Source organism: Tyto alba, unplaced genomic scaffold (assembly GCF_018691265.1).
Source record: "Tyto alba isolate M040663 unplaced genomic scaffold, T.alba_DEE_v4.0 Super-Scaffold_40, whole genome shotgun sequence".
Taxonomy (NCBI): domain Eukaryota; kingdom Metazoa; phylum Chordata; class Aves; order Strigiformes; family Tytonidae; genus Tyto; species Tyto alba.
In genome coordinates, this window is record NW_024881316.1 from 47,006,556 (window position 1) to 47,034,542 (window position 27,987).

The window sequence follows — 27,987 nt, forward strand, 5'->3', positions numbered from 1 at the left end:
TACCTGAGAACATGCAATGACTGCTCCTTTTGGTCCCACAGGCCCCTTATTCTGCTTTTGGTACGCAGCTTTGTTATTTAATTTGCAGCTGTAGCACAGTCGTTGTTTCTCTTCATAAAATTTTGTCCTTTATATCTAACCTTCCGGTTGTCTTTTCTCCACATCAGTAAAAGAATAAGTACTGCTTACTTTTCAGCTTATTAATTACAAAGTTAATAGTTTAGTGCATAATGAAATTATGAGGTATAAAATCAAAACACAAATACAATCTTTCATATATCCTTTTTTAATAGATCAGATTTTCATTTCTACTATCTCCTGTTTGGACTACACCTGGTTTTTATTCTGTTGTTTCAGCATCCTTTCAGATATCAGTGTTTACTCAATCTTTTCCAGGCTGCCAAACCTCTGGCAGGATAACCAGCACAGCTGCTAACCTCATATATACTTCTCAAATTATCTGTATGAGATAAGCAGTTTACTAAGAAGCAATCTCATTTCTAATCCTTCCTGTTCTGAATGGCAGTCAGAAGTCATGCATTCTCTCTATATACATGTGCATGTATATTTGTATATATATATATTATATATGGATTGGTATACATACAGGTATTCAAACACTAAATATTTACCTCAAAGGTTGTAAAGATTTTACAGTTTCTGAACCATGAGCACATTTGCTGTTACTCAGCTTAAGTCTTTTCTGAGACACAAAAGCAGCAATTTTTATTTCTGAAGTGTTTCTACTCTAAGTCTAAACTGTATAAATAACTCCAGCCTCTGTCAGGACATCTTTTTTTGACAGTTTATTCGATATAATCCAGCAAATATCACGGGTCAGCGTAGAGGGGGTGGATAGCACGTGTGAGAAGCCTGGTTAGGAAACACTACTGATAATCCTCTTCCAATGCAGCAACCAATGCAGCTGGCCACGTGTTTTTAAACCCCTGACAGCCCACCAAGTCAGCCATGGCATGGAGAAGGAATTTTCTGCTTTTTTTTTTTTTTTTTCCCCCCACAGAGAACACAATAAAAAAAATTCTCTGAATCTCCAACACTGATTTTGTTGGAGCACAGAGTCAAATGAGGAGATTTTTGTCATGGATGAAATGCAGACCTCCTGGCTGCCTGCATCTACTGGTGAGCAAATCTTTCCTCCAGGTTTACCTTTAGTCTGGGAAGTTTATGTGGTTTTCTAGATGTTATAAACCCCACACAGTCCCTTTCTGTAGCAGCAAGAAACGTTATTTCTTTCCACCTTTCCTGAACTCCATCCTGACAAGATGTCTGGTCCCTGTTCCTTCGGGACCTTCCCACTCTCCCATGCTACCCCATCTTCTCTGGATGTGTTTCCACCTACCCCACTCTCTACTCCAGAAATTTTACTTGCCTCCACTGAAAATATCAACAAATAATTGTCCATGAGCCAACAATTTAAAGTCAAGCCGTGCCTGGCAGTAGCAGATTTGTTAACCCATGCCACGGGGAGCTTGCTTCCATAGTTGGAGGATGGTGGGAAGACCCAGACGCACACAGCTGCTGTCAGCTGGGCCATCAGACGCTTCGCTGTGTCCTACCAGGCAGGAGGTCTGGATCCGTGGTGCCCTTGCCCAGAGGTTGCTGCCTTGCAGCTGGGCTGGTGCAATGCTTGTGCATCTGGTGTCATAAAGGGGAGAGGTGGGAGGAAGCTGTGGATGCACAGCTGCAACCAGAGGGTTGACCGCACATGAGGCGGGTCATCAGTGGCATCCCAACGGCACGATGCCTCGCATTTGCACAAATCCCCATCTGTCTTTTCCCCCCTGCCCCTCCTCCCCCCCACCTCGCCCCAGGCCTCTTTAGGTGTACAAAGAGAGGATTAACAGAGAGGTTCATTTATTACAGCTCTTTAAGCCCAGCTTTCTCAGTTCCTCATCATCCAAGGCCCTGTTGTGCAGCTGGGCTGGGCACTGGGTCATGGAGAGCTGAAATCTGGGCTGCAATAGAAGGTTACAGGGGGAATTACAGAGAGACAGAAGTAAAAATTGTAGGAAAATAACACTGAATGGTTTCCTTCTTTCTTCCTGTACCACAGTGCTTAGTTTTACACTACATATATAGTTATTCTTTTTCAAATAACAAACCTCAGCCTTTGAAAGAAGCTCCCCACTGAGTTTCGCTGCATGACCAAAAGGAGCAGTACTCCCCATCTCTCTCCTGAAAACTTTATCAATTTTCATTCCAGTTATTTTCCCTATTGACAGTTGTTCAACTGTGTCTACCCAGTTCCCTCTGGAAAAGTGTGTGGCTTGAAAAAAGCAACAGGGAAATTACACAGGGTAGAATGGTAATTTTCTGGGTAGGACTGGTGCTGGAGATGGGAGTTGAGTGGCACTGGATTTCATGGACATTAGTTACACTGATGATGTTGGTGTGGAGCAGGAGTGCCCAGGGACTGCCTGGTTATGGCTTCTTTACATGAAGGGAAAAACTAGGTTTATCTTAAAAGGTGCTGGGACTGTTCCTGGTTCAGACAAACCAATACTGCAGCAACACAAAACTTGCATGAGTCATTGCTGTTCCTAAACTGGGCCACAAATGTAAAAATGCTTTAAATTGACTTGGATGAAGGGAAGAAGAAGAACCTAAAACTTCTATGATGCCTTAGAGTCCTGAATTTTCCTTTTACAACAACTGTGTCTGTGAGATGATGTCCCACTGTAATAAAAATAAATGTGTAACAAAAGATGTTGCTGGTTGTGTCGCTGACTTCCCCTGGTGACTGCTGTGATGCTTTTATAGACCTTCTGGACCATGTAACCAGGAGGACCATAAGCCCTGCTGCCCAGGAGGGATGCCACACTTGGGTGAGGAAGGGGGCTGAAACAGGCTGGTTCTCTGCAGGACTCTATGTGGATGACTTAAAGAAATCTCAGTGCTGGGAATATCTTCCTCAAAACCAGCTCTCAGCTTTATAGTTGCTTGAGTGGCCTGAACAGAAAGGAGGCTCAGATGTCCTACTTCAGGTTATTTAAATTTATGTTTTGGTCCCAGCTGGGTAAACTCTCCATGTGGTATAAAGCCTGGTTTTGCAATACAGTTGGTGAAGCACAGACAGCTATTGCTGCTGCTCTGTAGACGTAAAGCTGAATTTCTGCTTCTGGCTCACCAAGCAGCACGTTTTCCTTCATATTTCAAAGGCTTTGGAGGCAGCTGGCAAACCCTCTCTTTGTCTTCTCTGAGTTTGGGGGTGTCTGTGGGTGGGAGAGGTGCAGCCCCACAGCCGTGCCCGGGGGGAGCACAAACAGTGGGCAGCAGCTGTGATTTCCAGGAAGGTTTTGGTCAAGTCAGGTCTGGGCAGGTTTCCACAAAGCTGGCCAAGGCCACCGAATGGACAGCAGGGCTGTACCCCAACTGGATTTCATACCTTTTTTTTTAAAGGCAAATTGTGGAGGTGCTGTGAGGACAAGCGTTGGGCAATTGTACCAAAGGTCTGTCATCCCTTCCCGTCATTCGCACAGAGGACACTGGAGGAAGAGGATGGCAAAGAGAAGGTGAAGGATCCTTTGTCTTCAAATTGACAGAGGACATCCCACCACCAGAGGTAAGCTGCAGCAAGACAGAGGTGATATATAGACTCGAAGGGTTTAATTCAGTTGCTTTCACACCAGCAGCTAGAGCAAATTGTGGTGGTCTGGACTGTCTCAGACCTTCACCTGGGGCTGGTGGACAAGGTCAGGAGAGAGGAGACCAAGCCTTGCTGGAACAGCCGGGGAGGCCAGGGGGGACACAGGGGCATCTCAGGTGGCACTTGTCTAAGTGTGAGCAAGAGGACTGAGACCTGGATATTCACAGAGAACAGGAGCCTGTGGCATGCTGACTGATAAAAAGCCACCTGGGATTTAGAAGAGTCCTTCCACATGTTCATATTAACAATATTATACAGTTAGTTAGCCAGCTAGTAAGTGTGGGTTTGCTAGGAGGACTAGAGAGAAATGTGAGAGTAAGAAATACCAATGTTATAGAATATGTGTAACTTTAAATAAACAATTACTTAAATTAATATCCTGACTATTCCTGAGTAAATCACAGATTAGAATATCTGGATTATTCTTTTCTATTCACATGTTCTTAAGCTAAGACAAAATATAAAGCAATTTAGAAAATTCAGGTTTTATTTCTCTTAGAACATTTCTATATTATGAATATATACATACACAGGCATGCAAATAAATATATATGTGTGTGTGTGTGTATGCACCTTCACGTGTTCTTTGTCTAAAAGCAGAAAATGATTTTTAGGGCTCTACCCACTATCCTTTACAGTACTGCAAAGGAAGGAAACTAAGACATTCAGCTGTCAAAATGTTTTCAGTATACAATATTAATTGATATGCAATATTGATTATTTTATTACACATGTTTAATTGCCAAGAAACAAGTTAGGGAAATGTATTACTTTTCTGGTCTTGAGTAACCAAAACAGTATTTAGACCCAATAGTACTAGATTGTATTTAAAACAGCAGATAGTTTAATTACCATATTTAAGAAATTGAAAGTAAGTTTACCATGAAGTATAACAACAGATATAATTAATTAGTTGAATATCTTACCCCAGTCTTGATTCATGTTTGAGCTTTGATCTGTTTTGCACCACTTTGGGCAGGTGGCACAGGTACAAAGTGGGAAACAGGAGGGAAAAGTCATTTTATCCTATTTGAAGGTCCTTTTCAGGAGGTAACTAATTGTCAGACACCAAAAACTCAGTTCAGAGCTCTATGCCTTTACAAACACATTTATGTATTTAATATTTATAGTGCTTATTTCTGTCTCTTTACAATTCATCATTTGATTGTTTCAATAACTTATTTTAAAAAGAAAAAAAAACAAATCCAAACAATAGAAACCAAACAATAGGCCCCTGCCAACTGTACAGATACATGTTCCATCAATTAAATTATATAAGAATGGGATTTAAATTAGCTGTCTCTTTCTGGGCGGTTAAAGCACCTGTTTGGATTTTTCCTATCATATCTTTTGGGCCTAAGTAAACAGGATTTTGGTCTCCTGTGACACAGGCACTGATAATTTCTGCAGGAAATAAATGTGTCCCACCTCCCCAGGTGCTCATCGTTGGCTGCCTCCAGCTGCCAAGGCAAAAGAAATCCCACACTCCAAATCCCTAGACCTGCCTCTGTTATCTCTTAGGTTCAACATGATTTTCAGAGCAAGGATTGACCTCTGGTCCATTGCAGGAGTCACAGCAGATTGCCAAACACTGAGGGCATTGAGTTTGGACTGTCAGAAAACATAATTCACTAACATATCAATGCTGGGAATCAGAAGACATCGGTATAATTAAGAAGAAAATCCACAAAACCCTGCTGTCAGAATGATTTACTTACTGGACTGAAGAAGTCTGCTGGAGAAATAGTTCAGTATTAGCTCTTCATTGCCCTCTTCTGGGAGGCAGGTGACCTGGGTAGATGGATGTTTGTTTGGATGGCTGTTTGGTGTGTAAGGGTGTTGGGTTGTTTTCTAGACTTAGTAGTATGACAGTCAAAACACAACATCTTTTTTCCTGAGCTCACCTGGGTGCATTCAGGGTTGAGGAGATACCAGTGCTGCCATCAGCATCTCTGGTCCAAATCGTCTGGGGGCACACGTTTGACCAAAATATGTTTTGTGGAGGTTGGTTCTTTTGGCCACCTAGAAAGTGTGTGCGTGGAAGTGGGTGCCTCCTTAACACTTACATTATTCAAACACCAGTTATTTCCTCTGCAATGGGTAGAACACAGGTGTGGTAAATGCATGAAAATGCAAATATTCTATGTGGATAGGTAAGTGTGCTCTTCTATGTGATTGCACCGCTGCAAAAGGGTTGCTCAAACTAGGTTGGACACTCAGCACCTCTTTGCTCTCAAGACATTATCTACAGCCTCCAGCACCTATCAGGAGGAGCTTTTTATTTTTTTATTTTTGTAAAGTCTTGTCCAAAAGCCGAGCTTCCCTAATGTAGCTGTTTAGGTGCTGTGGTAGGTATCTCCAGGCTTCTGGAGTCAGCACCAGGCACCATGGCCATGGGACAACCCACGATGGATCGACGTGTTGTACACAAACCGGGGTGGTGTAAGGTGTTTTTTGGAAGAGCCAGCTCATGTGCCAGAGAAAGGGGAGGGAGTTCAGGAGAGGTCACTATTTCCCATCAGCTGCTGGGAAGTGACATTTTAGCTGCTGGGAATTGCTGTGAAAAGTCCATGTCCTTGGCCAGCTGGTCTGTGGCACATCTGTGGTCAACAGGAATATATAGAGACAGTTGTTTTGGGTCAAGACATCATTCTGTGAAGATTGAGAGGAACCAGGTAGGACAGATAGCACTGAGCTGCCTCTCCTGAAGTCCTGGAGTGTAGAGCTTCCAGTTTCAACTGATAAGGAGAAAAATACATATATTTGTGATAATATTCTTTGCTTCTCTAAAAAGAAATTCATCATTCCAAGAAGTATAATTTTGCAGCTTAATTATATTCTCATAAACAACTGAAATTGTACAATGCTTGGTATTTCAGTAATGCATTTTGTTGATTGTTAGAGTCAATAATGGTGATTCTGAATGATTCTAATAGTTTGCATTATTCTTAAAAGTTAATTGGAGTCTGCAGCAAGAAATGATGGTGGAGAGATATTTTGAGGCTTTCAGCGTGCACACATTGTAGACACAGATGGCATTTTAGATTTTTATGTAAAGATGTTTCCAAGAAATTACTACTGGTTTGTAAGATACAAAAATTATTATTATTGGAATAAAAAAGTTTCTGAGTGTTTATTATCCATGAGATTCAAATATAGGAGTCTGCACTGGAGTTCGTATAGGATATCTTTGTGGGTGATGAAAAGAAAATCACAATATTACTCTTATTCTTCTAAATTTTATAGGCACAAATACATTCTATTGATTTAAGGAAATGTGCTTTCAAATATATATTTCCTCTGAAAGTGATATTTTTATGCATTTAATCTCAAACATTTATTCCATTGCAATTCCATGTCAATTTTTATTAACAAGATGCAGCTTATATGTCATAGTGTTTGGATCAGATAATGACAAATGCAGGACAAATGCGTGACCTCTTTCTGTTTTTTTTCTTAGTAGCTGCTGTATTTGGTGGTACTGAATTCGGACATGAGGATATTTTCCCTTTTCTTTGCTGTTGTCCTTTTAATGGCCCAAGGCACTTTAGGTAAGAGCTACATAAAATCCAAGGAAATGCAGCGGGAAGATTTTGAGTATGGAGAACCTAAAATAGAAATGGAAATAAAATGGGTTTTATCCCCCTTTATCCCAGGCCAGTTAGTTCTGCCAGTGTGCTGGGCACACTTTAACAGGGAACAGATGCCAGCTGGGTCCACTGGATGTACTGAACCCTCCTGCTTTGGAAAATAAGGGAATTTAATGGTACAGACTGTGGCAGCCTGCAGGCAGACTAGACTATAGCTGTCACACTATAACCCTAACTTGTTCTCAGTCTTCTTTGGGAAGGAAAATCAAGACTCTGGGTTTTGGTTTTTTTTTTTTTTTTTTTTGTGCAGGTTTCATGCGTGCACCTAGTAATGATGTGCAGTGCAAACAGGCTGGGGGTACCTGTTCCACTGACCACTGTCCTCTACCCAGTATGAGGTCCTTTGGACGTTGCCAGCAAGGGGTCCCTTGTTGTCGAACAGTGGTGAGTTATGGATTTGATGAAGATCAGGTATTTCTTAGGGGAATGGGGTTTATTATTCACTTTCACACACTCATTTTGCCCTTTAGATGTAAAACTCCTCTAGTGCAAGCCGGCAAGGGAGCAGAGATTCTGTACACTCAGATATAGGATTTCCTGAGGGTTTCCTCACTAATTCCCTCTGTACCATTAATGATGTAACTCGAGTGCCTCATGGGAAAGATCACAGTCAAATCTCTTTGACAGAGATAAGTATTCACATAAAAATTAATGGTTTTTTTTCTGATGTTCCCATTTTGAATTGCTCACGATGAATAATACTGGCTTCAAAGGACATGTCTCTCTATGTGCACAGTGTCTGGAGACCTGGGACATTTAGGTCAGGTTCATAGGAAATATGCCTATTCCACATTGCACAGTCTGCCAGGTCTCACAGTCAGAAGAACAACTTGAAAGTCATGTTGTTCTGCTACATGTTTTCTTTAGTTCTGTAATTGTCCCCTCTCAGACAAAACCAAAACATTAAAACATATTTTTTTCTTGAATTACTTACAGGAATCCCAAAGTTCAGCCTGTATCTTTATTCCAGTGTGAAACTGCAGAAACAAATAGCCATGAAAATTTATACTTTGTCTCCAGTGATTCCAATATTTCATTTTCTGTTTCTTTCTGCTGTAAGATACTGCAGGTAGTCTTATTTTGGGGGGCTCTTATTTAAACTTTGTTCAATATTAGTAGTAGAGATGTTAAAAACAAAGCATGACCAGCAGAAATTCCTCTCATCTACCCTCTCAGATATTTCAAGATGAGTAGGAATCTTCAGGTGCAGAGACTGGGAAATTTATTGTTAAGTAAAATAGAAAAGCAATTTCTGATTAAAATTCAGCTGGACCATGAGTATCCGAGTACGTGCTGATGACTTATCCAGGAATATCAACCCTTGGTGCTCATTTAATCCCTCTCGTGCTTTTTATTCAAATCTTTTCCTGGTCGTAAGTACAAAATCTGAAAGTTTCTTTCCTTTTTTTTTCAGTATGATTAGTGACTATTGGCGTCTCAGATGGCTTAATCAGAGCTTCTGGAAACTTATGAGATGCATCATCCCACTGGAAAATCTGGAATTTTGAGCTGAAAATGTGCCTTTAACACACACACACACACACACACACACCCTGACACATGAACAACAGAAAGAAAACAAATTCCTGCGCAAACAAACTTAATGAACCTGAAGAAACTCCAAAGCAATTATTGAACCACTCAGAAAATACCAATATTTCTAATTTTTCTAAAATGTTTTTATGTTGAAACTATGTTGTGGCCACCAACATCTATCCCAGAGAGAAGATCACTAACATGCAGAAGTCTGTCCCGTGAGAGGATGAAGAGCAGGTTCTTCCTTTGGCCTTCAGAACATATATTAATTATTTTATTTTCCTTTTAGAGTTAACAACAATGTGAATAACACTAGAAGGCACCGTCTCCGGGAGACACTGAATGCTGGGGGGTTTGTATTTTGTAGTCTACATATCTCAATAAATTTTAATGAATTTGCTCCAGAAAACTTGTGTTTGATCCTTATACCTGTAAGGAATTGTCTTGGTGTGTGTTTTTCTGGAGGATCTGTCTCTCATCTCACCTGGGGTCAGCGTGAGATGTGTCTTGTTGTAAACTTATTCAAGAAGAGGAGAAGAAACCAAACCCGTGTGTGGACAGGAATACGACCTGGTCCTAGTCATTATTAGGTTGACCAGTAACAGTCAAGAATAACTTCTCCAAACTCACTGTGATCAGGCTAATAAAAAGCTGGAACAAACTGACCATGTTTAGGGTCCATGGCAGTTCTAAAACCATCCATAGCAGCTTGTGGCATGGAGATCATGGATATTTTTAGTCATCCTTTATCTCAAACCCTTTTGGCCTTTGCATTAGCATTCTGGAATGTTATAGATGGGGAAAGGAAGAAGGGGATGTGTCTATCCCTTGTAACAGCAGGTGCCAAGACTCCAGGCTGATGGACATGCAAACCACTGACTCCAGACAGCATAGTGCAGTGATAAATAGCCTGACTAGTTTAGGATCCAGAGAAGTAAAATTCCATTAGCATGATTCTGGCTTAGACTAAATAGAGGCAGCAGGAACAGAACGATGTGAATGTGGTGAGGCCATTTCAAGACTTTAAGAGGTTGGCCGTCTGCCACCCTGGGGTTTCCCTGGGTGGCCATTCCTAGCACCCCAGGTTGGGTTAGCAAATGCAGCCCTGTTGAGGAGCAGAGGACTGAGCCTGTCTCCTAAACCCTAGCCCAGTGCCCTGGACTGGGATGTCAGAGGGAATGGGCTCTAGTGCTTTTTGATTTATTAATATATATTTTGCCACACAAATCGTTGCAAGACAGGCACTCTGCAGGATGATTTAACAGGACTCAATGACACATACACTTAAATTAACTTAATTTAGTTAAATAAACTTCATTTACAGGTTGATTTTTATAGAAAATAAGGACAGCAAAAGCCATCCTGACATACATGAGCAAATATCAGCAACGTGGTTTCACAGTGACTTGTTTTTATTAGAATTTAAGCTGCAAATCTCTTTATCAGGGTACAAGAACTCCTCCTCAGATCTTCTTGTGCTCCTAAGGGTCTTCACCACCATGGGAAAGGCTGTCCAGGCTTGCACTGGGGCTGGGATCCATTGACGTCAAAAGATGGGAGATGTCTCAGATGCCCAGAGCTCTTGTCTATCTAGTGAGTGAGGTGTCAGTTTTAGGAACTGGGTGTCCTGCAGAGGAAAGGCAGGTGTTTAGCTGGTCCACCAAACAAGTAAATTATACCTTGCCATCTCAGACTACTGTAGAGATAAGGTAACACACAGGGTTAAAGGCTACCAGAGGTCCTTGTGATCTGGACAGCTGAGTTGTGTTTTTGGCCACAAGACAGCACAGATGAAATGGAGGATGTGGATGTTACCACTCAGCACGCACCACAGCTATTTGGCTGCAGCTGCTGATGACCCGGAACACCTGCCAGGGTATAGTTTAAGCATAAAACTAGTTTAGGAACAAAGAGCTACACTGGAGAAAGTGGTTGATCCTCCCACTTTCCTCCATGTCCTCCATGTCCTTTGTCTATGAAAAAGGGTGACAAGGCATCTTTCAGCATGATGTTTCACAGAAATCCAATTAGATTAAGTAGAAATGGAAATAAACAAATAATAATAATAATAATAAAAAGATGCATGGTATGAAATACCACCAAGTGCAGAGCTGGACCACAGCATATTACAGCATCACTCTGCATGGGATATCTCCTACAAATGCAAATGCTTTCTTGCTGGTGCTGATGAAAACAAGCTGGAGGGTTTCTAGTTAGAGAGTAGGAAATATCCTTTGGCACTTTGGTGTAATATCTGGCACTCTGCACCAGGTCAAGTAACTGAGATGGAGAATGGTTATTCTGTGCTGATAACTTTTCATTTTTGGTAGTGTGAAGCTCCATGCTGCTGCCTGTGTGGGTTGAGGGGGAGTCTTCAGATCTGTCTCAAATCAGTTTGTGTCCACCCTGTTTAGCAGAGTCAGAGTTTGAGCATGAGCTGGTTCTGCCATGATACCAGACTCACACTTGAAGAAGTTATTACTGATATGTGATAATTTATTTGCAATATTAAATGTGCAAACTCCATGTTCCTCCCTGCTCATCATCAACTTCTCCCTGTGGTTTTTCAGAGAAAGCAGACTGGAATTTTTGACCCACAAGGCTCTGCCTTTTTGTTAACAGCCATAAACCCCAGCAATTAGAGGGGTTTTTCTGGAGGGTGTAGTGGAATGGAGAAGGTGGCCTGTTGCATGCCAAAAGGGGAAAATCCCAGTAAGTCTATGTGCTCTTGATGCAGTGGCATTTCTCTGGAGGAATTCATCTTACCATTTGCAGCATTTCAGCTTCCCACCACGGCAGGTCCCAATGTCAACCAGAGGAGGAGAGCATGCAACAAACGAGCAGGAGCCCCGGTTTTGCCGGCATGCTAGGGTGTCAGAAGCTTCCTGGCTGTAAGCTGAAAAAAAAAAAAAAAAAAAAAAAACCAAGGGAAAATTCATGTTTATTTGTCAAGGCAGAGCACTGGAGAGTTGTGGCATCAGATTTACCTGGCATGGTGTTTGGTTTCCTGCCACAGTGCCTGGTTTGTGATTGGGGTAACCTGATCACACCTTCTTAAGGCTTTTACATCCATATGAAATGCAAACTAACCAGAAGAGCAGTCTGTAATGCTAGCATCTCTCCATTACAGCCTGAGGAAACAGTCTGCCCAATTCATAGAGACCCAAAGATAACAGTCTGCTTCCTTAGCATCTCTCCTGGAGACACCTGCTTGTCATTCCAGTTACACACAGAAATACTGTGTTGTATGAAAAAGCCATAGGAAACACAGAAACAGGTATTTTTAAAAATTAATCTCACATTACTCTCAAAAAAAAATTAAGTGATGATATTCAAATAAAAAGATTCTAACTGAGTTTCTTCAAACTTCCAGTTCAAGTTTTGGCAAATGTAGAGCATATTTATGACTCATAATCTTTATCTCTATCTTTGAATAGTTTCCTCACAGGAAGCAATGAGCATTGAGTATGAGTGGCATGCTCACAGGAAACCTGTGCACTGTGTTACTGTGTGAAATACAGTATGGCTAACACAGATAGCATAAAACTTCAGAAAAGATAAATCTTAATTACAGCCAAACCAGTGGGACTAACATTTGCCCAACTAAAGTTTTTTATACACTTAAATATACACCATAAAATAAAGTCAGTGACTGTAGTCACTAGTACTGTATACGGTTTAGCTAGGTGCTATGACTATTTTATGGTGCTGGTATGTTCAGAACTGAAGGGCTGAATGTTCAGGTGGTGGCAAAGACTGAAACTCCATCATCACCAGGGAATCTGCCCAGGTTTATCCCAGCTGAAAAGTCGGCCTCGAGTTCGGGTTCAGAGTATTTCCAGTCTAATCATTACTTGTTCCCACTGGGATGTTCAGCTGGAGATTCAAATTGTGCTGTTTTTATATGATGTAAATAGATCTCTTATAGGATCACCTGTAGCCTTGTACATCTGTGTACTTAAAAGGCAGAAATGGCCTTTATCAGCTGCCCCAACTTCTTGCTAAGCACAAACCCTGTCATCTCACCCAGTACTTTCTGTGCCTAGGTCAATCTACACCTGTCATCAAATTGGACTCTATCCTTATTTGAAAGGCTTGCAAGATTTATTCTAAATTAGATCTACCACATTTCAAACAATTTGTCCTAGTGGTTCTCAGTCTTTGCTCTTAATCACATATTATTCAAGGACTGTGCACTGTTAATTCCACTTGGCTGATTTTAAAGACCTCATTAGACCTTGGTTTCCCTTGTCTCCTAAATTAAAAAGCCCTATAGTGTTATGGGTCTTTTCTATGTGTAAGTCTTCATGAAGAGATATAAAGTAAATTGTTGCCCTTTCCCAGACACTATACTGGAATTGCACCAGGCCTGCAACCATCTCAGGGGACACAGTTCATTTTGAAATAGAGAATACTTTTTATGATGCACAAAATAGGAAAAGTCCAAGAAAGCAATCCAGTAGCATATAGTATAGTCTTTGTCTAAAGCTCCTACAAGTGCCTGCTTTTGGACTAAGTGGTTCTACATTTCTTATTTGGGTAGACATTTTCTGTTTTAGGAAAGTAGGTACAAATTTGAGTCTACTGCAAGCCAAAGCAAGGATGGAGATAATTTTAACTTCTCTCAAGTCCCCCAAATGTCTTGGAATGATGCCTGTGCTCTAAACCTACTTAATGAATATGGACAGTACAGAGTTCAGGCGAAGACCCATAGTCAGAAATACTTTTCTTCCAAAAATAAAGAAGGTCTTCTAATCTGGAATACACAGTAAGGAGGTGTGGGTGTGAATACGAGAAGAGAAAGCTCTCACATTGCAGGTTTGCATTTTAAGTATCAGCTTAAGAATTGTCTCAATACACAGGAACATCTTTTTTTCTGTCATGTCATCATGTGACTGGAACACAAGATGCTAGAAAGAGACCATTAGGAAGGCTATCAAGAAGCTTGACTCATCATCTTAAAGATTAGGGCTGTGACTAGGGAAGGGGACTTCTAATATGAAAGTCATGGAATCCAAGAGCACAGAGACAATCTGAACTCTAAGGACTTCCCTGCACAAGCACCCTTTCAGCCTCCACCTCATCTATTTTCAGGCTTACCTGGAGCAGCCTGGAAGACGAAGAAGAGAACAGCAACGAGGAAGAAAAGGATTCTCATGACTGCCAGCTGGTTGTAGGATAGCCTTTGCAGGTATGAAGCTACTTGAAGACAGCCAGAAGCTGATGTTCAAGGCAGAAGACAGTTAGTCCCTCTACTTATAAAGGCTCTGGGATGGACCAGTGGAAAGAACGAGGCGGGTGGAGGAGTGGTTGTCTGAAGAACAGAGAGTTCATTGCCCTATTACCTTAGAGATTGGTGATGTACAAGGATGTTGCAACCTAACGCATTTGAAGATGCCTGACCCGAGCAATGACCAAATCACTCTGTGCTTGCACACCCCGTGCCAGCTGGTGGGCTGCACCTGGGGAGGGCACAGGATTGGAGGAGGAGGGAGGTGGGTTCCTGTGATCCGCAATACTGTAAACCACGCAGATCTGCTGATGCTTCCTGGCTCTTGGCCATGGTCTTGTGACAGCCTATCCTCCCCCAGCCACCAGGCACAGCGAGCGCAGCAAAGGCCTGTAAGGGTGTGTGAAACCAAGAGGCAACAAATCCTCCTCCTTGAACGCAGAAAAGGATCAGAGCTTCAGTCCTTGCTTGGATCGGAGTTGTAGGGCTGCAACTGAAGAAGGCAGGGTAGGCGTGAAAAGGTTGTGGACATTCCCCCTCCTGGCCATGAAATCAGCAGACACGGTAGTAGCTCCAGTCTCCCAGATGTTCTTCATGGTTCAGAGCTCATTTACTCTCCGTGTCTTATATTTGTGACTTTAGCCATGAATTTATACCAAGCCATGAAGAAGAAGTCATTAGAAAGAAAGGACTGGAAGGGTCATCACTGTGTGTTGTGCCACGCTGTCATAGGGGAATGCATCTGAATTCCCTTCCAGCAGTCAGCTGAACTCTGTCCTGAAAACAGTGAGGTCGTGTTGCTCACTGCTGCTACGGACACTGAATTCCCATACCTTACTCTGATGATTTGAACCTTCTTCCAAAATCTAGCCTTTGTGGAGAGTCTAAACCTACTAATTCTTTGTCCAAAATGGCACTGGTTTAATAACATTTTCCTTTGTCACTAGTCACCTTCCTGATGCGATTATGAAGAGACTCACATCTTTCCTTCTGATTTTGTAGATCCGACATACCAAGGCTATTTGCGTCTGATATCTCCACATCTCTTATCACCTGATAATGTTTTTCTCTATCTGAATATGCATGTGAAGGACCAGCCTTATATGATGGATCAGAGGAAGTGTCACCAGAGCTTTGTACAGCACTCAATACTTCTGCTTGTCTCCAAGAAATGCCACTCCTGAGACATATGAGTCTTGGAAACTGCAAGCGTGGAGGTTTTTTTCAGACAATTAGTATAAGCCAAGAATCATTAATGAAATCAACTCATGAGGGTGATTAATTTTTTACTGCTTTGGTGAGAGCAGCAAACTGAAACAGTGGAGAATAACAGCAAGAGGTGAGAAGTCTGCACACAGGGGGCAGAGAGGTCTGTGTCTGGTAAGTTAGCTGCTACAAATTGGGTGTAGGGCATGAAGTAGGTGCTTCAGTTTGTAAAAAACACACATGAATTTGCTATGTCAGGACTAGGATTTTAGAAACAAGAAAAAAATCTTTACAGTGGAGGAGGTTGAGAAGGGACAAAGGATACAGGTGTCAAAACACAAATTCCCCTCCATGCTTCATGTCCCTGCTCAGCAGGCTGGGCAACTATGTAGTGCTGGCAGGACAGATAGGACTGGCTTTGGCCCCTGAGGTCCAAGGGAAGGAGGGGAAGCTTCATATCTGTCTGTTTCATATGGTGGGTAGAACACCCAGAAGATTCTTGGGGTATCAAGATCACATCTCCCTCTCTTTGCAGCTCCCAGACTGCCAGTGGTGGGTTGCTGTGATGAAGTTCTTGGGGAACATGATGAGAAAATGAAGCTTCAGACCTCTGTCAGGGAACTGTGAGAACTGGGGGGGCAGTGGTGATCTAGGGAAAGGCCATGTATTTTTGCATTGCTGAGGCAGAGGTACAGGTTCTTAAATGGCCCCTTGCCTTTATAGTTGGTGTCTCCACCAACCCCATCTGTGGAGATGAAGGTACAGGAGGTGAAATCATTTGCACCTCATCGTGTTGTGTGCTGTGTTGCATCCTTTCGCTTCAGGCAGGGCATGAGGAAGGAATCCTCTTTCATCTCTCTGTTTTCCTCCTGAACATGGGAAAAGAAGTTCTGAGGAGTCAGTCTTTTATATTAAAACACTCTGTGTCTGTGTATGTGCTGGAAATTTATTTTAAGCAAACCATAGGGAATATTGACAAGCTTTCTGATTTCTGACCTGTGAGCTAGGGCATAGATGCAACCCCACAACACAAACCACCCCATGCCCCTGCTCAAAGTTTCAAACAGGCACCCCACCCACACACACCCTCAGCTTCATTTCTGAAAACAGAGCATGGCCAAAAAGAGGGAAAGAAAGGGTAGTCCATGATCATAAAACATGACCAGCCATAAGGAAACCGTCAAGGGTAGAGTTTGCTTGGAAAAATAACAGGATTTAATGGAGCAGGAAAATGCACTTGTCTACTCCTTGCATAATTGTGCTCCTGCTTGTCCCAGGCAGCACAAGGGGCAGGGGTGTTTGTTTTGGGGAGCGAGGCTGCTGAGCAAACCCTGCTGGGGTCATCCCGCACCGTCACATGTTGTTCAATGCTCTTTGGAACCAAACAACTCAGGGAGAGGGAAGGAAAGTGGAAACAGCTTCATCCTCCTCACCTCCCTCCCCCAGCTCCAGCTGCAGAGTGGCAGCAATACTTGTCCCATGTCCAGGCTCCCTCTGTGGAAAGGTAAATACATTTGGGGCAAACCCAGCCCCTTTGAAGGCTGTCGCTGGGGAAAGGGAGCCTGGGCAAGGTGTCCCACTTCTTCCTCCTCCTTGAGCACCCGGCGAAGATGCTGGCAAACAGTCACCAGCATGCAGAGAAAGAAGTAGGGCTGTTAATGACAGGAAGCTGTTGACCTTGAAGTCTCTGTTAGAGTTAATATTTGACCTAGTACCAAAGGAGTAGATAGGGGATTTTGTACAGGACCTGTCCTTGTGAAGAAGTGGCAACTCATTACCCAGAAAGTAAATTCATCTCTGTGGCTCACTGTTCCTTGAGGGGGCTTGTTGGTTTGTTGTTTGTCTTTTCAGCTCAGGAAATTGCCACTTGTGGTCCGTTTTCTGGGCAGCGGGGCAGAGAGTGCAGAAATCATTGGACTTGAAGGAGGATCCCTGCTTTTAATTACAACTGATAAGCAACTAATCTGACAGAACAGGAGGGGAGAATTAATTTACTGGAAATCTGCTATGGTCTAGGAATATAAAAGGCAGGTGGCAGCAAGCAGTTGGGTTGAGTTACCCTGTCCCAAAGTTAAGTGCAAGGAAAAAATAATGGTGAGAGGCACAGACATTTGCAGACACAATGAAGATGACTGTGGGCGGAAGGTACACGATGTTCTTTACCCTTGAGGGACCACTGGATAAAGGCTGCTCATGCATGAAACTAGGTTTCAGTGGGGGATCTCCAGTCCTAGTGACAGAAGTGTTTGTCCAAGATCAGCCATAGGATCATTTCCAATCTGGGTCCTTGATGTGGAAGAGAACTGAGAGGGGAAGAAGTCACTGATCAGCAAATTTTTCAAAAGTATCTATCCCAGTCATTTTGAAAGCTGTTTCATTCATCAAGTGACCAAGGAGATTTTCTGTGGTCTGACATTAACTTTGGAAGGTGTGCATCAATCAAGAGGTCTTTCTACCATCTGGCTTGTACCATAGCTTGAGCTGCACTGTTAAAGAGTTTGGGTCCAGATGCCTTCCTGCCAGCTCTCCAAGGGAAAAACCAAAGGTTTCCTAAGAGGGAAGTTTTCAATACACATGGGATGAGGAACTTCTCGGGAAGAACTCTCAGTGGTCAGGGCATGAGAGAAAAGCCAGCAAATTGGTGCAGGAGAAGCAGGTCCCTGTCGAGTGAGCGACACAGGAGAACTGTGTGAGCTGTCTGACGTGAGGCCAAACCCAGGCTCCACTCAGGAGACATGGGGAGTGCAGAGGTGAGATAGAGACTCAAGGGGCTCCATAGAAATTTGGCAAAAATGGGAAAATGAGCCTGAAATTACCCACATACAGCAGTGAGGGTGACTGCCAGGGTGAAACAAAAGACTTTGATGGATGTGAGGTCCAACATCTAGAGACAGAAGTGGAGACCACTCTGCTTGGAGTAACACCTCTATGACTTAAACACCAGAGATGTGTTCTGTTGGACAAGAATGTAATCTGACTGAAAACAGTCTGCCTGAATTTGTCTGGACCTAATACCAGAGATTTTCTTGCAGGAGGAACTTGAGGGATGGAGAACAGATCATCCATATCTGTAGTAGTAAGTTGAATGGGATTAGTTTATGGGTAGTGAGACATGCTTGCTAAATGGTTACTCTGATGTCTAAATGTTGTCAGGATCTTTGTTGTAGCTTAGGAGTGGGTCATCTAGCCATCTCCTGAACAAACCATGGGCATGGTTCAGGGGCTAGCACAGACCAGGGACAGTTCTTGGTACACATCTTGAACACAACAATCTTATTTTGGAGGCAAGGAGATCTGGTGAGTAGTCTTCCACTTCTCCAGGAAACTGCCCCTTGATGTTTTAGTTGCTAATATACATGTAAGATTACTCCAGTCAGGCAGATTACTCAAGGCAGCTTCAAACTTACAGAGCATGCTGCTGTTGTAGATGTTGATTCAGAGGAAGGGGATATAACATCATCTGACATATCCAAAGCTGAAGAAGACAAGCGATCTTTTTTTTGTTGCACAAATACAGCTTATCAAAACCTTGTGCACAATATTTACAGAATAACAGTGAAAATTTGGACATTTCCTCTTCAGAGTAACAAGACAGGAGCATTGTCAAGATTATAACGAGGAATTTAAGACAAGAAAGAAGAAATAAAATGCTGCAGAACCTCTGTATTAATTTGACCTTTTTGATTTCTGCTCTTCCTTTGTGGTTCTGATTGGGGTTCTTTTTAGACTCTGTAGATAAAAAATATATATATATATATATATAAAAATAAAAAAGGTTACAGTTGTGGGGAAGAAGCATCTCTTTTTTTGGCTTGATAGAGCTCCAAATTCAGAGACATGGGGATCAATTAAGTTGCTTAAAAATAGGCTCCAGTGCCATGGGGAAAATCCTAGGTTTTTTCTAATGCATTTGGTTGAAATCAGCCCTATATTGCCCTAACATCTTTTCAAGATACATGTAGAAAATTGACTCAAAAAAATGGACTTCTTGCCTCCATGACTAATTGTGATGATAGAAAAGAAACTGATTGTGCATCTGTAATTATTGGAGGAAACAACAAAAAACACTTTGGTTTTGCGTTTTTAGCACTATAGATACCATGGTTATAACTTATTATTTATTCAGAATTAATATACTGAATAATACAGGACATTTAATTGACTTTTCTGACTGCTATGGAACACAGGTATGTTATCTTCAAAAACAGTCTAAATATCAGCCCAAAATCTTGTTTCTGGGTAGAGATAGTTCAGATCCCATCACTGTGTTTATGAAGCCAGGTGTGTATATATGTATATGTATACACACCTACACACATATATAAATTTGTAATACTGGAGATGTTTATTGATTGCCATTTTGTCATCCAGTCTCTTACTATTAAGTGTTACTTGTACAGTTCTTCACACTCAACTTTCAGTCTTGTCATCCTGAATACTTCAGTATCATCATCAAAACTTGTTGCTGTTTTAGCCATTCCCTTTTCCAAATCACTTGGGAATATATGAGACTGCACAGACTTACTTGTTTAAAAAGATTGAATGGCTCAATGAGGCTTGAGTCAAAACCACAGAGAAAATTGCTCTTAGTAAAAAGAAAAGATCACAGTTATCTTTTTAAGAAGATATTTATTTTTGTGTGTGAATAAAATAACAATATATATATTGCTTCACATCCTCCAAGAGCTGCATGAACCTGAACTGATTGAACATCCAAACATCCCCGTGAGGTAGGCTGGAATAAGTGACCAAGGTGCCAAAGTGGCTTGTGTATTAAAAGCAAAAAAAGGAGTGACTTCAGCGAGGAAAAACCTGGATCTCCAGAAGCAGTGTGCTAACAGGATGTACCCTCTGGAAGCTTCTTGTAATGCTCATTTTCAGGAGGATTTAGATAGAGGAGGAATCCATCAAAATCACCTCCTCAAGGCAGTGGAAATGTTGCTGGTACAAGGGCACTGAACCAGGAAAGCCTTCTCTTCTTATTCTGCCCAAGTCCTGTAAGGGTACAAAGGGTCTTGTTATTTTGCTGAAGTGTAATCTAAACTCAACCTCTAAAAGCCTCAATACCTGCTAATTACCTTTCAGAATAAATGTACAAGGTGGGTTCAGCCTGCATGTTTAAAAACCTACATTTAGATGCCTCCATCGAAGGGTGTCCGTGTGTGATGGGTATCTAGGTCTGCAGACATCCAGTCCACAACAACTATGGTCACTGGCAAACTAGTTATCACTAGTAATAAAATTTTGATTCATCTCACCCCACAATAAAGATTGAGAATTTGATTTAGTTACTGAATCACACAAATCTAGTGCCATTTAAGGTGATCTGGTCTATCTGCTTGGCCTCCAGCCCTCTTTTCTGAAAAACAGTATTTTCCCATAGGTCATGAGCTACCTCAACCAGACGTGTATATATGGTTTAACTACTCCAAGGCACCTCAGATGCCACTAAGCATCTCAACATAGCTTACTGAATCAAACTCATTCTGTCCAGTTTCAAAGATATTTCAAGCAACTCAGTAGGTTGAAACCTGAGCTGAAAAAAAATTTATATTGTGTCTCAGAATACCCTGTTGGTTTCAACTTCTACTACTGTATTGATTAACTCTGTTGAAAATCTAACAGCCAATTAGGAAGAGTTTTAATCCTGAACATTAGTATCCGTCAATATCATGTATGTGTACATTCTTCCAAGAAAGAGTATTTCTGTAGAAAAATTACATCTGGAGCCAAACTCAAAAGGTCTTTTTCCTTTCACAGCCCCAATTCTCCTTTGACCAGGCCTAACAGATGTTCTTACAGAAACTTGGAGATTTGCCACCTGCTCCTACAAGTCTGTTTGGAATCAGCAGAAATTGCTTCCTAAAGAGAATGATTGTTCACAGGCCTTGAGGGTTCACATAATTCCTTTGTAAAATCATCTAATAACAGGTTACTTCTGTAGCATTTACTTTCCTGAATTCCTAAGTGGATGCTTCCTTAGCATCTTAATCTCCCAACAACAAACACATCCTATTATTGGTATGACTTGGTTTTCTTGAAACCACTGAGTGAGGATCCCCATGTGCTGAACAAATGCTGTGAAACCTCTTCCCTAGAGCCATCTCATCACAATTTCTTCAGTTTCTGGGAACCTTTAAAACCCTGACAATTCTATAAATAACAAGAAGTTCTGGAAAAATCAGAAAATACAGGTCTGAGCTCTCTATTTTGAACCTGGCTCTGTCCATTCACATCAGTGGCTGAGAATCTGCCTGAATGTCTCTTGCTGGGATGAGTTATGTGATAGTCACTGCAGCTGGCAATGATCACCATGTGGCTGTCAGTGGAACAAAACTATTGTGAGAATCAAATGCCTGAGCATTTATCCTAAGCTAAAGTGCATGCCCCAAAAGCATGTTCAAAACCTTAAGGAAAGAAAAAATCTTGCTACCAGGGAAGCTCCAGACATTATTAGAAAGTGGTCTCCAAAGTCAAAAGTTAAATGCACACCCAGTTGTCTCCAGTCACAAACAAATTCACACTTCTTCACCTTTCTAAGAGCTGCACAGTGGTAGGAGGAAGGAGAGATGAGAAAAGAATGAGAAACAGAGTTCTGTGAACATTTCCCCCCATTTAAAATTAAATTTTCTATGTCATTTTGGAAATGAAGAGAGTGAGGATACGTTGTTTTCCCTGATGGGTGAAAATACTGTGAAATATTTTCCTAATAATTTATTGGAAAAACTTCTGTTTCCCCCTCCTCCCCATCAAGATTTAAAATAAAGTGAAAAATACTAAATTCTGGGAGATTTTGACCTTCCTGAACTTTTACTCTCATACATAACTACCATCAGAATGAATTATCTCCTTAAACACACATCTACAATGTATACATGTTCATCCTCCATCTGGACTTTCTCACGGATGGCTGCCCTGCAAGCCCCGTGGAGTTGTGCATATTATTCAAAGAAACGGTAGATAAAACGGCAGGACAGAAATGCCGTCTGATGCCCCTTGGTCCTGCGGCACTTACTTGGAACAGCATTTCATCAGCCCCCCGTGGCATGACCCCGAGGTGGTGAAGGTGGGTGGGCATGCCCCAGCACGGCAGAAATTTCCCTGGCTCCTACACTCTGCGGTGTCAGCAAAAAGAGGATCTGCAGAACCTGTGCGAAGGGGAAAACATTAAAATCTCAGTTTTCAGTCTAAAATGATGAAGGATAAATATGCAGTAAATCATCTGTTGCTTTTTTAGGCAGAGGGTCATCATGAGCACAGATGTTCTTGGTCCCATCCACTGCATAGCACCATCCCAGCAGCATCAGATTTTGCCTGACGGTTGATGATTGCTTTTTTCCTCCCCATGCACACGCTTCTGCTTACAAGCCCTCTCATTCTTCACAGAATTTATTTTGCTTCTCACCTGGAGCAGCCTGGAAGAGGAGGAAGACGACAGCGAAGAGCAGGTAGAGGATCCTCATGGCCACCAGTTGTTTGCAGACTGTGTGCTCCTGCAAAGTGCCTGAAAGATCGATGGAGGATGAATTTCGTTTGAGGAAGAGGCTAGAACAGGCACCTGGTATTTATAGGGCCCATGGGATTGTGCAAGTTTGACAGCTGAGTGCTTTGTCAATAATTAACTGCAACCAACCTTCTGGAAAGCAGGCCGGTTATCCCGCTTATCGCAGGTTGCAATGAAATGTGCAGCGAACTTGTTGCAATCCCCAAGGGTGAATTTCCACTGACCTTGTCAGTTATGTAATGTGACCATCAGCCAAGCCTCACCGAGCTGCACCAATTTGCATGGCTTTTGCAGACCTGTTCCCAACACAGGCGTGGGGACGGGTCAGGCAGAGGGCTTGGGAGTCAGCCAACCTTGGAGTCCGGGTACGTTAGCCCTGGATCGGCCACTCACTAATGATTCACATAACAGGGGAGACTGTCTCCCCATCCCTGTCACCAGGCAGATGATGTCAAAGTCAGAGGAAAGCATTGGGAAAGGTTCGAGATGATGCAACTTTACTTTGTCACTTTTTAAACAGGTTTCAGGACATCCTCACCCACTGCAGAGGGCTGACACAAAGCTCTCCCTCTCCTTTAATTCTGATTTATATGCCACCTTGAATGCTTTGCATTTTTACCCCATTTTAACGTCCCCTCTTGTTTCCCATCATATTTCCCCAAAAGCTTGGGAAAATAGGCTGATTCCATAACAATCTTGGCAGACTTATTGCCTCAAAGAACATCTTCTGGGGCTTCACTTCAAAGCATGATCTCTGTGGCTGTAAATTTTCTGAGGAGCACTGGTTAGGGGATCAAATTCCTGAAAGTTCTTCTTCACAAAATCCTGGGCTTGTAGATGTCAAACGACTGCAACAGCTTTTCACCCATGGGAATCCTCCCTTTGCCCAAATACCGTCACACATAGTAAACAGGTTAATCTCTGTCAAAGCCCAGGCATTTCTGCAGTTCCTAGCTCTGGCATTCTGGTTCAGTGGTTTGCTTCCTTATTACCTCGTTTATTATATTTAACTCAGAGTTAATGGTATTTTTGTTCTAAGAATTATTCGTAGGATGAAAACATTGCCAGTGTTTATGTTTAATCTACATACTAACGGGCAAGCTTAAGCATCTGAGAAAGTAGCAACAAGGTGAGTTACTTAAGTGTTTATGCAGTGAATAACAGTAAGATAAACACTGATTTCCCTCTTCTATCCATAAAATCTAATTAACCAGGAAGTGCCAAGTACTCCATAATGTCCTTTTTTGTACCTTTGCCTTGGATATTATATCTTTTTTTTTTGCCAGCAATTCTCCAGCTTTCCCCACTTCTAATGGAGAGGAGAGCTGGTTTGTTACTCTCTTTTCTCTTTCAGCGAACTGTCATTGGAACAGCCCGACAGAGAGACAGACACCTGACCTGCACCATGAACATGAAGAAACCAGGAAACAAACCCCTTCTCCTTTTATGAAGACCTACTGAAATGTGGTTATTCCCCCACCTGTCTTTCACATAGACAGGACAACAGTGTTGTGATGTTTTGCAAATAGAAGTGTGATTTTTGAGCACTCATTGCTCTGTAAAGAAGATCATGTTAGGGAGGTGTCGTGTTTCCAAAGATAAAATCAGAATGTGGCATTGGGGAAGGTGGTGACTACTCTTTGTTATCAGATACAGTATTTGGACAAGTTCCACTACCTTTCAGGGATACGCTGTTTCCCACCCGTGGAACAGAATAAATCTATTATCAGAGTCAAATTATTTAAATTTTGGTGATGCAGACTGCCGTAGCATTCATAGATTTTACTGAACAACCTTATTTCCTACAGAAGTAAATCAGCCCTCTAGGAAAGTAAGCGACATTTTAAGCCATGCTAGCACAGGCAGCCTGAAAATGTCATTCAGAGCAAAAGGAAAATTCCATGACTTTGGCTTCTAGTAAAAACAAAGACAGGTCTGAGCTGGTTGCTAAAACCGGGCCAAACTTGTATAAAACACCTGAGGAACAGAGCAATTTGTGCAGCACAGCAGTGACCTGGGGCTGGAACATGACAGTGTGTGCGTGGAGCTGTGTCCCATAGTAGTCAGAGCCAGGAAGGAGTCCTGCAGATCTCTGTTGAACATTATCTTCCAGATATGAACTGGGAATTCAGTGAGTAGTAGGTACGTACCACAGAGAAATCAAGGTCTCTAAGCAAATCGGTGTTTGGGGGACCTCACTTAAAACCTTATTCAAGAATACTGCAATGAAAATAAGACATTAAAGATTCTGTAAATATATTTGTAGCAAACAAGAGAAAAGGAAGACACATGTGGCACTCAAAAGACATTTAATTTTGCCTTTGAGATGAGGAAGAGATAGGCAGCTTATAACAGTAGAAGCTCCTTCACCTGTGCTCCAACAGCTTAGTGCAAAAGGAAGACTTGGATGACCATGAAGGACGCAACATCTCAGAATGGTGCGCCTTTTATTTCTCCCCATTTACTAATAGGCAATTTTGTAAACCTGTAGGGTATGAATAGATATTTATGCTTCTATGTTTGCAATCCAATTTTGCTGAGTTTTACCCTAGCAAAACAGCTTTCCAAATGTGATATTACAAGCAAAATCTGAAATGTTGAGTGGGATCAGCCCTTGCAAACATCACCCCGTCCTGATAAAGGAGCACACAATGACTGAGTAGATTTCTTGGTCTTCTGCAAGGTAGGCATTTTTCTTCTCTTCTTCCCTTCTTGGTTGACAAACTGTCTCCCATAATAGTTCATAGCGAGCACCACACATGGTGTTGTTTGCTTTTAGCCTCAACATTTTCTCAGAGACATTCTCTTAAGTGCAACTGAACAGCTAATGGATAATAAAATGTTTCTTTTAGAGTTTAAGAACTATTATACTTTTGAGAATTTTGATGTTATTTATAATGCAATACATATCTTTAGATGCTGGTAGGACTCGATTGTGCCATTTGAACTACAAGTATACCTTTAAAACCACATAGGCATGTGGTTATTTAGGAAAGTGTATGCTTACGTCCCACTAAAACCAAGTTCATGTTACACATATTTCAGTATTCTCCTGGCTTTCCTAACAATGGGCACAAGTCCTTATAATACATGCAGAATGATTTATGTCTTCAGTGCTTCATCTTCCATTAGTCACCAATAAGTTAATTAATTATGATAATTGTGTTGTTCAATTGTGCCCTTTGTCTGATGCTTCCAGGTTTTAGTAAACAAGATAAAAGAATGTAGACTGAAATCTTACATTCACTTTATCCCCATCATCATGTACACACAGGGAAATTTTAACAAACACATTTGGGTTTTCCTACTTTTGTAGCTGGCTAGTCCGCTTTTACAGTTTTCTGTGTGGGAAACCAATGTCAAACCAATTCACAGCTCTTTCCTTTACAGTGTGAGTAATGGGGTTGTTCCCTCACACAGCTGACTGCAGATACCTGGTGGTAAGAGATGCGCACTCTGCACCCCTGCCTGAATAGCTGCAGGTGAAGCTGGCATCCAGCTTGCCTCTCCACTGCATCTTACATCTCCTGACACATAGACATATCAATCCTGGTTCAGGGAAGGAGCAGCTCAGACCAATCAATCTGCAAATCCATGTGTATTCTCCACCACCGCCACGTCCATTTAGTCACTTGCCATCCCACGGGGTATTCTTTGGCATTGTCTTGCTAAGGGCACAATGAGAATGGGAACATGAGAGCTGATGTTGCTTCCTCCATGGAGCTGTAATAGTGGAAATCCTCAACAGATATGCTTTGCTCTCATGCAAAATATTCTCACATGTGACCTGTCAGTAGAGTGTTTTATGCCATTTCACATGGGCTAAATGCGTACACAAGGCTCAAAGCAAGGACCACCAGGCACATTTTACCTCTGTTCTTCCATCAGTCCTAACTGTGCCTGTGATAGCTAGAATGGTCCTCTATTAGAGAAACTCCTTGAACCTTTCAGAGGATGAAAAATACAGCAAAGAGCAGTTAAGGAATCCTGATGTGCAAAAGACTTGTAGCATCACTGAAAAGGCACAAATCTGAGGTGGGCAGAAGAGAAGGCTGCAGAGTCTCTGTGCACGTAAGGTTCAGGGATGCTGCAATGATGAGCTCTGGGGACCTAGTCAATTATTACCTACCCTTGAACGCTTTGATCTCAATTACATATGTCCTCATGTTGCAATCCATACAGTGAGTCAACATTAAATAGACCTTTATATGACAACGCTGAAAATCAGCATAGAGAATGTAATATCCTCTGTGCCTCTACAGCTCATGTAAAAGGAAGATTCCTCTGTAGAGGTGGAGGTGAGAAGGAATAATAATCGGTGTTTGAGAGGAAGACTAGGAGGCAAGATCTCCTATATGTTATGGAGAAAAGACTAGTATTTCTCCCATCATGCATGATGAGTTTCCTGATCTGTCACATGGTGCTAATGCTGTTGGAGAGATGATTTTCCTAGAAAGGACTGAGGCTTGTGTGGAAGATATCCAATGAAACAGCAGAGCAGCTTTAATTTTTAAGAATTATTGTGTAGCTGATGAAAAACTAAAACACTGGAAGTGTTTTCATTAGACAGTGAGCAGTGTCTAAATGCTTTCCTCTGTGCAGCACCAAAATGTCTACTCATAGAGTGTATCGGGTAGATTTCTGTTGACTTTGGCTTCATCATCATCAAAAATAAAATCACTGGAGCTCCTCTGGCTCGTTATAGGTAGGAAGCTGCTAATGCTGCAGCCACAAGAGTTGGAGTCATATATATATATCACAGGTCAGCATGGCATTGACCTTCACCTGCACATGCACGCTTGTTTTCATGTGTAATATACAAGCCCATTGTGTCTGCTGCATCCAAAATCTCATTATAACCTGTCGACTTGTAGCTAATACAGTTAGTAGAGTATGAACCGAGTGATTCAGCTGACCTCTCTGTGTCTGTGCAAACAGGTTAAAAAGTGCCAGGACACTATCACTGAAAGTTGATCATCCATAACATTAAATTATTAGAACAGCCCTGGCAGTTTTTAGCCATTGCTAGCTCTCTGCCAAAAATTCCTGGGCTGTTTCAACGATTAGTCCTGGCTAGGAACTAATCCAGTAGGCAGTCTGATGTGGTGACCTTGTTTTGGAGGCTAAGACAGTTGCACAATATGGGTATGGTCACACCGTGCCACAGGATCTTAGGACCTAGAGAGAGGCACAA

At 42.0% G+C, this 27,987-nt stretch overlaps 1 protein-coding gene across 1 annotated transcript; it reads right to left on the bottom strand.

Moving 5' to 3' along the window:
* Positions 1-22,300: 22,300 nt before the first annotated feature.
* On the bottom strand, positions 22,301-22,838 carry LOC104356514 (gallinacin-10-like). Its single transcript, XM_032993862.2, has 2 exons — positions 22,695-22,838; positions 22,301-22,437 (listed from the first exon to the last, which is right to left on the bottom strand). The coding sequence occupies exons 1-2, from the start codon at positions 22,750-22,752 to the stop codon at positions 22,301-22,303; spliced, it is 195 nt and encodes a 64-aa protein (XP_032849753.1). The 5' UTR covers positions 22,753-22,838.
* Positions 22,839-27,987: the final 5,149 nt, after the last annotated feature.